The sequence below is a fragment of the Rhipicephalus sanguineus genome, chromosome 1 (assembly GCF_013339695.2).
Source record: "Rhipicephalus sanguineus isolate Rsan-2018 chromosome 1, BIME_Rsan_1.4, whole genome shotgun sequence".
Taxonomy (NCBI): Eukaryota; Metazoa; Arthropoda; class Arachnida; order Ixodida; family Ixodidae; genus Rhipicephalus; species Rhipicephalus sanguineus.
This window is the reverse complement of record NC_051176.1, coordinates 247229288-247241478: the sequence shown is the minus strand read 5'-3', so window position 1 is coordinate 247241478 and position 12191 is coordinate 247229288. Positions and strand designations below refer to the sequence as shown.

Here is a 12191-nt window from a genome sequence, read left to right as displayed (position 1 = left end):
TACCTTAGAGCGGGAGAAATTTTATTTTCACAGTGCTTCTTACTGATGGGGCATTATGGTAAAAAAGGCAAATTTTACTTTCTTGAATTTCGCGCCAATATTGCTGTCTTGGAGGCCGTGCTTTTGTCGTGCCGCGATATCGCTGCGTTTTCGCAGGTAAGCGAAAATAGCTTTGCACGAGCTGAACGTGGAAGTAAAGCCAGGTTTGTTATATTGAATTAAGTTTGCGCCGTCAAAGCTGTGAATGACCAAGGGATAACTAACGAAAGCCGGAAGGACCGTTTAACGAAATATCGGGCATCTTTACTTGGCTATAAGTTGTTAACAGGGGTTCCAGTTTTTGCAAATAAAAGTGAGATCTACTCTCTTGTCCCAACGACCACATAAACTCCACGCCATCCACGCCAACGACGGTTTCCTTTATGTAGTAAATATCACTCTCAGAGGCTATGCTTTTGATCACGCCATGGCAATGATGGCAATCCGATCGCGTGGCTCAAGTTGGTTTCGAGTTCGTATGAAGTTCGTCATCCGCGCACACAGGTAGTAGAGGAGTAGAGGCGGCAGAGAAACCAAAGGTCCGTGAACCTGCGCACTCGAGCTAGAGATCATTACTGCCTGCACTAATCATGGTCACCGATCAGGACATTGAACGCTTTTTTTGTAAAGCCTTGGAACTTGTTAAAGAATCTGGAGCGGTAAGCTGCCTCATTTTGCGCGTGTTTGAAAATGTGTGAGATAGCAAAGTGGTGAGTGCGTGAAATCGGTTCCTTTTTTTTTGCTTCTTGCAGCTTGTGCAAAGGGCATTCGGCGAAGGGAAACAGGTCGAAACGAAGTCAGAATTTACTGATCTAGTTACTCAATATGATCGGCAGGTTGAACAGCTGCTCATTGGGAAACTTCGAGAGGAATACCCAAATCACAAGTAAGAGGCGCATCGTGTTTCGACGGATCGGTGTACGGTCGGTCTCTGTTTGCGTGTTGTGGCATATCAGCGGTCTTCTTTCCTTTGTGCTAGGTTCATCGGAGAAGAATCAGTCGCTGCGGGTATCAAAAGCGAGCTTACGAATGACCCTACATGGATTATTGACCCCATTGACGGGACCATGAATTTTGTGCACGGGTAACATAGATCTTTCTTCGGAAAAAAAAGTAATAATTTATTTGCATTAATTAATTGTTAAAAATAAGCAGAAGTCTTTGTTCTCGTTTATTACATGGTGAAAGAACTCAACTGATCATGAAAGTATTTAGCGGACTTGCATCACACATCGTGCACAGTTGGTACACCTCTGTCATTTTCATCCCGCAGGTTTCCAGTCGTTGCTGTTTCTGTCGCACTCGCTGTTCAGAAAGAGGTGACGTTTAAGATGCAACATATTCTTGCTTTGGGATGACATTACTGTGGTGTAGGTACATGTGACACACAATGTCACGTATGCGCGGATATCAGCTTATGTTGAACCATTTCGTAAATTGTGACAAACGTAAAAAGCTAAAATGCAACATGCTCCTTACGACCATTCAATTCTGCTGTGAGTAAACAGCAGTAAAGTTTTGGTGAGAACATTACACCATTTTATTAGCATATATGTATAAAAATATAGGGAAGCTATGTGTTTTTTGGTCATATTTTCACGTTACTTGCATTTTTAAATTTTTGCCTGGAGTCCTCTGAATATGAAGTTGGGCACTATAAATTATGTAACTTATAGTTGTTTTTAGGTAGACAGAATCCTAGCTGCGAAATGGCACTTTTATTCATAAATGTTACTCAATTTAATCAGTTGTTTTGCATGTTTCTTACATATGTGTATGCATCTGCTTTGAGCTTTGACATTTATGCTGCTGCCTGCATGCTAAGGTGGAAAGCTTTTTGTCTTTTGTACTTATCTACAAGTTGCGCTCTTCACAGATTGTAGTGGGCATTGTGTACAATCCAGCTTTGGATAAGATGTACACTGCAGTCAAAGGGCATGGCTCCTTCTGCAATGGCACCAGGCTCAACGTCTCTGGACAAAATGGTAAAGATGGTCTCTGACTTGCAATTCTGCGTGCGATTTGCCTTCTACTAGTGCACTCCTTAAAGCACTAAACACCAACTTTTGTGACTTAAAGGGACTGACAACCAATTTTTCGGGCACCTATTTTCTTTAGCGCAACGGAAAGCTAACTGGTCTGAGTGTCTAGCCACGGAATGGCAACGTGGAAAACACTGTGAAACATTTTTTAATCAGAATTTTTCTATCTGTTGCGAATATGAAGTCTTAAACACACTTGATAACACATGCTGCAAACAGTGAGCGCGAGAGCGGTTTGTGTTTGAGCACGGTGGTTTACTGCTCATGCGTGCACTTCGCGCGCATGCGCCGAGGCTGGACATGGGCCACTGGCGGCCGCGAAGGCAGCACCGTTTCTCACCGTGTAACTCCTTTTACCTCGTAGGCAGCACAAAACAGAGCGGGGATAGATAATAATATACATAATCTAACTTTGAGGACCAATTATGGCATGCATGACAGCATCAGACTATGTGACTACGTACAGCAATGCGACCGACTTCATAATCCAGCTTCAAGTCTCTTCCGCTAGGCTGCGCGACATACTAGTTTTTGTTACTTTTAAGCACGATTTAAAAATATAAATCCTACTCACAACGCGAAAAGGATGCCGAAATCTGTCACTATATTTGACGGTCTTTTCATTTCTACCAGGATCTAATCCCACGTTCTGGCCAGTTGTCAGTCCCTTTAACACCAAGTTTTGGCATTGCGAAAAAAAGGGCATAGCACGTAGATCAACGTTAACAGAAGCAAGGTTTGCTTCTTAAACGTTGACGTAGACCACGTGGTGCTGATGACACAGTGACTTCCTCATCCCCCCACTACATGTTCACTAGAAATAAGTATTGTTAGTGCTCTCATTTTATAAAGTGGGGAGGTGACAATAAAATGATTATATGATACATGCGAGTACGAGGACCCCCCCCCCCCCGAAAAAAAAAAACACTTTTTTTGATGTTGCCTTGAGCGCATGTAAAGTGGGAAAGCATCAGTAACCAGTGTCATTACTAGAGACTGGATTTTAGGCAATTGCCTATTTTGTTCCTTGCGCTCCCATCGTGCCACATTCATATATGAGCATGAAGTAGAGGTTAAGCAGGGCTTTTATAGTGCCTATAAATGCCTATTTTGGGCGTCTGTGCACGTAAATGCCTATATATACCTATATCAAAATTGGCGCCTATATTAACACTATTTAGCTTCAAGTTTCAATTGCAGTTTGAGACCATTATTCATGTTACCGGGCAACATTAACTGTTCGGAACTGTATGTTTTCAACCTACTCCTCTTGTTCATCCAACTCCTGGTAAACAAAAGCGGCCCTGCCACGGTGGTCTAGTGGTTATGGCGCTTGACTGCTGACCCGAAGGTCGCGGGATCAAATCCTGGCCGCGGCGGCTGCATTTCCTGCATTTTTAATGCCTAAAAATCCGTCCTCTAATCATCACGGTGCCAACAGATCACTTGCACATGCACTCATCACTGTGAGAGTGGTCAGTTGTGGCAGTTAGAACGCAGCTCTGGCTTTTGTTTTGATTTACTTTCCTAACGTAAATGTGCAATATGCTGAAGGTGTGTTCTCATTGTCACAATAAGCCACTTTCACCACGCTCCAAGCACAAGCAGAAAAGCCCTGCTGATCACCAAAGTGAGAAATAAAAAAATAAACAAGATTCTCAAAGGCTATGGCAACCCCAGTTCATTGTCTGTTGGCTGCTCTCAGACATTTGTTGGTTGCATACATTGCACCGGTGCTGTGATGCTTGTTTAATGCATACTTGGCACTAGTTTCTTGCAGTGTCTTTGTAATTGGTGTCGCTTCAGCCACATGATAGCAGAATTTTACTCTGGTATATTTGAAGTAATGTAGCCATGAAGTTATGGTTTTGTTGCAGAGGTAATGTTCCTAATAAAATTTAAAAAATGGCCAGTTTACCATGCTGTATTTGCTGCTGAATGTAAAGAGTTGTGTGCATTAGGTGGGCTTTCTCATGGTCTACTTTTCCAGAAATTTCTAAGGCCCTGATTATAAGCGAAGTAGGAAGCAGTCGGGACCCAGGTCACATGCAGTTTGTTTTTCGCAACATGCATAACCTTATGCAGAAAGCACAGGGGTATGTATGACTTGCTTATTATATTCGCTGCTGTAACTGAAACACTGACTATTTTAAATGCATGTATGTGCTTCACCCTTTTTAAAATTAGTGTTATGCTTAGTAATGGGTCTTTTTCACGTAAATATAACACTAGCAGGAACTTTTGAAGACTCAAAGATATCATATTTGCATTTAATCAATGGTGCACAATACCATGGAAAACAAGGGTATTTGCTCAAATGTTGTCCAACAAGGGGTTTGATGTGTTGGACAACAAAATTGTACCAGAATTGTGCAGAGCATAGATGTTTCCAGGGATTTTGAATAGGGTCTTTCAGGATGACATAATGGGTTATCCAATAGCACTCGCTGGCATGAGAAAACATATGCTGCCTGTGTCCACCTTTCTGCTGTTTATTTGTGTTAATCATCTTGTTACCGCCCAAAATCTTCTTCTTGTAGCTCCACGATGCTAGATAATGGAGTCATGAAACTTAATTAACAATGGAAAGGCCTTCCCGTCAGAGAAACACGCGGTCTGTTCTAGATCATGGGTAGCCAACACGACACGGTTTTTCTGCATTTCACAGAGATGGCAGATCTTTTGTACAATGTTGGCAACAGCAGTATGGTAGAACTCATTGTTGGGCTAGTTGGTGCATTGCATCTAGGAAATGTGTTCGTCCGTTTTTGGCTGGATATATTTCCTTGAAGCAGTATAGCCATGGTCCACAGAGAGAGTAAGGAGTGTCATCAGATGAGGTTAGCTTGCAGAGGCAGCAGAGTGGTGTCACTCTCCCTTCTAGCTTTTTATTGCGATAGCAATAGGAGGCTTCCAAGCACAAACTCGTCGGCCTATTGCGATAAGATGTACTGTGCCTTGTGTGCTTTATTCTGCGGGTGCACGCCATGATCCAGTGCACAGGCAGGTGAGTGTGCACCTCCGCCTCTGCTCAGTGTTGCCCTTTGTCGCTTAGTACGGCTAAGCTCGCACGCCCTATCTGGCAGGCATACATTTTCTGGTGGGCCTTACGCCCACCAGGAAATGTATGCCTGCCAGACTTAGCGAGTTTACATGACTGGTCGCTTCATGTGTGCTGTCTTCCCACACAACTGTTGTTGGAGGTTGTTTTGTATATGCATTGAAGAAAGGGGCAATGCGATGTGTTTACTCACCTTTGTTTGCTAGCACTGCGACAGTAAGTGTTTGCATGTATCGAATGAGATCTATTTGCTTGCCTGTGTGCATGGGACACCATACTTGTTAATTTAATTAACAAGAAAATGTTCACTACAATATATATGGTTGATAAAACTCAGAACCTTGCTGCATGCGGTTTCCAAATGCATTGCTGTAACTATCAGTGCTCCACCTTTCTAGTGGAACTGCGACATCTTGTGAAACTGCATCTTGTGTGTGCGAACTTGGACTGGTGGGCTCAGGCTGCATAATTTGAAACACAAGTAACAGTGCAAGACACTGGAAAAGGGCTCTGTTGCATGTTTTAGAAAAAAACATGAAGGATATTGAATGTGGTAATGCGCTTCTGGCTTAAGATATGACTAGGCTGGCGGACGTCAACTAAATGCTGCAGCAGTTTTAGAACTCTGTGGGGGAATTTTAAATGTGCACAATTTTGCCTCATGTGATAGTAAAGGAATATTATGTATAATGTTTTATCAATGTCAAGAGCGATAGTTACGGTGCAGGAGCTCTGCATATGTACTACAAGCACATCTGTATTTAAAGTGTTATTCCCTACAATATAATTATTATTGTTGAACCAGCATCCTCTGTTTGTTTGTTTTGAGAAATTGGTTGAGGACGTTACACCATTGTCTCATGTTGATGTGACTTGCACCTTCAAAGTTTTCCGAAGAGCTTGAAAACACGATACATGTAGGCATCAGATGCCCCGAAGTGCCCTAATATGCAAACTAACTTGCTTCAGAGTTCTCCAGAATGAAAATTCTGTTGCTCCAAAAATTGCTCATCACAGGTACTCAGTAGCATCACTGTAAACCAGTGGCGTAGCCAGGGGGTGGCACACTGGGCACGTGCCCCCACCCTGAAATTTTTTTCTGCCATGGATAAAATGACACTTGCCTGCCCAGCCCCCACTTCAGATCAAGAATCCCCCCCCCCTCCCCCACAACAAATTTCTGTCTACGCCACTGCTGTAAACCAAAAGACCAGAACTTGTTGTTAATGGGAGCTTCTGTAGTTGTACTTTCAGTGGCGCACACATACTGTGGTGGCTGTGTTTCATGATTTAATCTTTTTCTCTTGATGGTTTAAAAATCTTTTTTGAATAATAGTGTGTACAGCACGAAAACTTTCTCAACATTCCAGATTGCGTTGTCTAGGCTCCACAGCAGTAAACATGTGCTTTGTGGCAAGTGGTGAGGCGGATGCCTTTTATGAATTTGGAATGCATGTCTGGGACATGGCTGCAGCAGCACTAATTGTTACTGAGGCCGGAGGCGTAGTCATGGACACTCAAGGTGCGTGATACTATCCCAGCCCTTTTAACACCTAAAACGTTGTGAGAAAATTGGTTTGCTTAATTATTTGGAGGGTAATCACTGATTTTATATTTATGTTGACTTTTGCAAACACTTTGCATCTTTATCTTTCACCTGCCCTTTCAGTTTGTCAAAATTACTACTGGACCAAGGGATGTGTGTTGTGTATCACTTTTTTGTGGCTTAGCTCTCAAGCAGCCACCACTCACTTAATGTGTGGTAGTTTGTGGTGTACAGTTAAATCCCGCTACAACGAAATTGACTGGACGCGCGAAAAAGTTCGTTGTCGCGGAATTTCGTTGCAGCGAAATTTCATCTATAGACCACAAAAGTTCGGAAGATCTGATGATTATGACTCGTCCTTTGGAACCGGCAAGCGCACGCACTGTCTTTTGCATTGAATTCTCGCTAACTCGGACATACTTGGCCACACACCGTGTGAATGTATTTTCTCGCGTATAACACGCACAAAATATACAGAAAATTTAGCGCTAAACTGGGGTGCGGGTTATACGCGAATTTCGGTGCGCAAGTTGGCTTCACGGCAATGCAAGGAAGGCGGCTTTGCGTCAATACGCGAGTTATACACGTGGGTTATACACAAGCAAATACGATATGCAGGCTATCCTCGAAGCGTGCCGAGCAAGTAGCGCCACGAAGGAGCGTGTCAAAGTTCTCTAGAGGCTAACTGAAAAAGAGGTACCGAAGCTCCGCACTACCACAGTCATAAGCGAGCGAAAGGAAATCCGAAACGTTTTGTGCCGTTTTACGACTTGATTGCCTTTAATCTTTCTTCCGTTGTGTTAGCTGCATACTTGAGCGTATTCTCTATCAATGATCGCGACGATAGCGACCGCTGTTTTCTGCGCAGTGGTTGCGGCAAACGGTAGTGCCGTTTTCAATCTGTGCGCGCTGGCAGTGAGCGTGCCTTCAGAACTGCGTCGTTGCTATGTGTGATCGCGTCTACCGCGGTTTTGACCGCAGCATTGCTTTGAGTCGGTGCGTGTATGTTGGATGCGCGCGTACTTTAGTGGTCGCCTATCATCGCGTCGACACGACTGCATTTGTGTTCGCAGCGGTTGCTGCATAATATATATATATATAGTGTGTATATATATATATATATATATATATATATATATATATATATATATATAGTTACGCTTAGACTAGGTGCGCGCTGGCCGCGCGTGTGCCTTCAAAACGCCGTGGATGTCATTCACGATCACAGGGCTTGTGATGACGAGCAGCAGTTTTGTTTTGAGTGCTACTTCAAAAACATGGCGGGAGTTCTGGAAAAACGATTCTTCCGCGGCCCGCACGCACTGGCAGCATCATGGCGGATGGACGATCTGTCGCCAACCATCTCAATGGTGAAAAATTTACCGGGATGTGCGTGTGGTGGCACAAAGCACGTCTCCGATGAGGACACGAGTCTTGCGTTGCGGCCGCATGGCTCTGGCAGCGAGAAATGGTCGAGTTTCTAGCCGAATTTCGCGGCTATCCTAGGCAAGCTCATTTTCCTTATGTGGTGGCACTCGCGAAAAATTCGTTCAAGCGGATATACGCAGAAAAAGTATTCGTTGTGACGAGACATTTTTCGCATTGTTTTCTATGGACGGCCGACGGAGAATCGAAAATTATTCGAATAACAGAGAGCTGAGCTAGTTGGTAAGTATTCATTCTAAAAAGACAGGGCGTGCAAACAAGGACACAAGAAAGAAGCCAGGACACCACAAACGCCGACTAACAACTGAAGAGACACACAACGGCTGAAAAGAAAGAAGGCACGAAAACTTATCTGCGCATGCCCATGCAACAGGCGAACCTATCAATCCGGCACGCGTGGCGGTCTACGTGGAAGATAACTGTTAAGGCATTTGATTTCATCTTTATGCCAGTTAATCGACGGTTGGCTCACGCATGCGCTACCACTATTCTCGATATGCCATGCTTCAATCATCAGGCGCGTTTCTTCATTTCTTTGACGGTACAACACTGCGCATTCATCGAATTTTGGCGTGCACTTACAATCTCGACAATGTAAAGACAGATTAGAAGGTGAGCCTCCTGTTAGCGATCTCCTTATGTTCCAACAATCTCTGGTTAATGCATCGGCCCGTTAATGCATCGGCCCTTCAGTTGTTAGTCGGTGTTTGTGGTGTCCTGACTTCTTTCTTGTGTCCTTGTTTGCACGCCCTGTCTTTTTAGAACGAAAATTATTCGTTGTGGCGGAAATTTCGTTATAGCGGTATTCGTTATAGCGGGATTCGACTGTATTTGCAAACAAAATTTTCTTCAGTGAAAAGCCAGTTGAGTGAAGCACTTCTTATTGCCCTCAAAATGTAACTAGTCATGTTTTATGTGCTTATCCTCCAGGTGGGACCCTTGAATCTGATGCACCGAAGAGTCCTTTGTGCAAGCTCTCATGCACTGGCAAATACAATCAGCCAAATTTTGGAACATGTTCAGCTCGAGAGTGACTAGGTTTAGTTTTGCAGTATTTTTATATGTAATGTGTTATAATTACTCAAGAAAATGGTTAGCATTTCTACAGTGCTTGCATAGCAGCTCACTATAGGCACATTCATTATTTAGTAAGCTGCAATAAATTTGTAAAAATGTGGAATGCTTTAAATTTTATTGTGGATGTGTAGATGTTATTGCAAGAACTCATTATTGCAATGTTAAGACATATATTCAGTGTAATAAACACTGTACGTATGGCCTGTGATGAGCAGGCACCATTTTAGTTCCTTTACGGCGTTGTGATCTATGAAGTCATTGAAAGTCCCAGGTTATCAAAATCGATCTAAAGTCTTCTACCATGATGCAGCGTAAAAATGGTAAAGCGTCACGATATAGACACCTCTTACATTATTTGATAACATTCTGTGGGACCAAGCAGACATTGGTCATTACACTTTTTAGCAATGGATTTTTTTTTTTCAAATAACCAGTAATTTCTGCTGTGTTCATATTTATGAAAACTGGCACTGCCTTTCGTTTTGCTTTATCTGTGTCCTGCTGTCGCTCTACAACACTGTTCTTCTTCAAGTTTTGTTGAATAATAAAACCTCTGCATTACAGTAAAGCTCATCTTATATCAGAACACACCCTGATTTCTCTTCCTTACCCGTCGTGGTAACTCTGCAGCTATGGCGTCGCACTGTTAATCACAAGGGCATGGATACGATTCCCAGCCACAGCAGCTACATTTCGATGGGGATCAAATGCAAAAAATGCCCATGTGCTTGGATTTGGGTGCACATTAAAGAACCCCAGGTGGCCTGAAATAATTCAAAGTTCACCACTACTGCATGCCACATAATATATAATGGTTTTGGCATGTAGAAACGCAGAATTAAATTTTTTTTTCCGTGCCTTATTTTTTACTTGTAATTTTGCTAGTCATTTATGTAGTGTGAATTTCTTAATGTGAAATACGGGACAGTTTTCAAATCAGTGAGCATGACTTGAACATCAGAAGACTTGTAAATTATTTTTGGCCTGAAATTGTTTATTATCCCATTTAATTCGCTTTTGTATTACATTTATGGACCATTTGCTGTTTAGTGTTATGCAATAAAAGCTTTATCTTAAGCTAGCTTTTCGTTGTTTCTCCTTTGTGGCCCTTCAGCATACATTGGCATGTACACCGGTGGTGCAAGAGGGCACTTGCCCCCTCCCTCTGTGAAAATGGGAGGGGGGGGGGGGGCAGGATGATGAATGCTGTAGTGTTATTCTGGACACATTATTTTGGACACATTTCTTAAAACAGACAGTATAAATATAATAGGGCTGAGCATCTATTTGAAATTCTAGCCCCCTTAATTGGAAAGTTTTAATGAATTCAGTCATTTTATTAGTAAACTAATGTATGTGGAATAAAAATGTTAAAATTGCTAATTTTTCTGTACAAACATTTAAGAATAAATAAACTGTACTGTTTGAATTAACATCTGCTGTTAATATCACAGTGAACATTTGTTTAAAGGGAAAATAGGTTTAGCAGATCAACTGCACTTATTTAGTATTCATTTAACGCCTTGTGTGTTCATAGGGAGTATCTGCCACGAGGGGCAGGCAAGCATCATTGAAATATTTTAGTACTGTCTGTGGTTTCCTTCCTTGCTGTTGAATAACCATAGCAGGTAGTTTGGTCACGATGTTCACTTCATTTTACTCATGTCAACTCAACCAATGAAACACACACACACACAAAAAAAAGCAGCTTCACACTATTGATGCCAAGCCTGATGGAAGTGCCGAGCTGAGCAGCCTTCTTTGTTTCTCTTCGGTTTTCTCTCTTTTTTTCTCCTGTCTTCTTTCTGTGTTTTTTGCTCTCTTTATTACTATTTATTTCTTCCTCTCTCTTTATGTATTTCTTTCTCTTTCTTGATCTTTCTATTTTTCTGCCCATTTTTTTCCCTTTCCTTCTCCTTCTATTTCTCGCTTGCTTCCTCTTTTATTTCGTTTTATATGTGGTTTTGCCTCGTTACGGCAAGCTACGACAGAATACGATGACAGCATATGGCAGACCAAGCCCCTAAAGTGCTCCGCGCTTAAAATATATTTTGGTGTTCCCAGCATCAGTTAATTATATAAAAGGGTCTTTGATAAGTTGCCCAACCAGAAATTTTTTCAAACTATTTGACATTATTAAAAATATCTAATTGCAATTTTCATGTGTCAGATTGCATTTAGGAAATTGAATGTTTCAGTTTTTAATTATTATTTGAGTGGTCTGAATATTTGCATGGCCACGCTGCATTTTGTAGAACTATTTTTTCGTGCAGTATCTATTAATATGATACATGTTTTCTCAGTCTTATGTAAATAGACAAGTAGGTTACCTGTTCCAGTTTCATGGAGGTGAAGGGGTATTTTGTTTGTTTCAACTGTGCAATTCCTCCTGCTTTTACACAAAGGAAATCCTCTTGCTAAGGTGTGCATCATGCCGCACTAGCTGGCAAGACAAATTACAGCATAATCCCATTGATTCATTTTCTAAAGGACCTCAGAAAAAAAACTTACCATCTGGAAAACTTCTTTGATAACATCTATAGGGATACTAATGATGAAAAGAAAGCTGCTCTCACACAAAATCTTTTTTCGAAAGTGAATAGGAAGCCAACAAAGTACTGAAAGCTTGCCAAGTAAACCTCACTTTTGCTACCTGGTGGTTGCACTGAAAATTAATAATAATAATTTTTGGGGTTTTACATCCCAAAACCACAATATGATTATGAAGGACGCCATAGTGCCGGGCTATGGAAATTTTGACCATCTGGTGTTCTTTAACATGCACCTAAATCTAAGTACACGGGCCTCTAGCATTTCGCCTCCATCGAAATGCGGCCACTGCAACCTTCAGGTCAGCAGACGAGCACTGTAACTACTAGACCACCCTGGCGGGTTACACTGAAAATAGAATGCGTCTGTGTAGCACTTGTAAGTGGGAATCACACTAAGTGAAACTTTCCATCTAGTTCACTCTTCAATA

General features: G+C 42.0%; 1 protein-coding gene across 1 annotated transcript; it reads left to right on the top strand.

Annotated features, from left to right (window-relative positions):
• Window positions 1-497: 497 nt before the first annotated feature.
• LOC119376414 (inositol monophosphatase 2) lies at window positions 498-10288 on the top strand. Its single transcript, XM_049411002.1, has 8 exons — window positions 498-698; window positions 792-925; window positions 1019-1123; window positions 1313-1358; window positions 1916-2024; window positions 4072-4177; window positions 6513-6666; window positions 9065-10288. Exons 1-8 carry the CDS (start codon window positions 630-632, stop codon window positions 9170-9172), a joined length of 831 nt encoding a protein of 276 aa, XP_049266959.1. The 5' UTR covers window positions 498-629; the 3' UTR covers window positions 9173-10288.
• Window positions 10289-12191: the final 1903 nt, after the last annotated feature.

Excerpts from the sequence above, each read along its gene's own strand:
- LOC119376414 (XM_049411002.1), top strand. The coding sequence starts at position 630 with ATGGTCACCGATCAGGACATTGAACGCTTTTTTTGTAAAGCCTTGGAA. Across the intron at positions 699-791 it reads TTGTTAAAGAATCTGGAGCG|CTTGTGCAAAGGGCATTCGG; the intron begins GTAAGCTGCCTC and ends TGCTTCTTGCAG. Across the intron at positions 4,178-6,512 it reads CTTATGCAGAAAGCACAGGG|ATTGCGTTGTCTAGGCTCCA; the intron begins GTATGTATGACT and ends TCAACATTCCAG.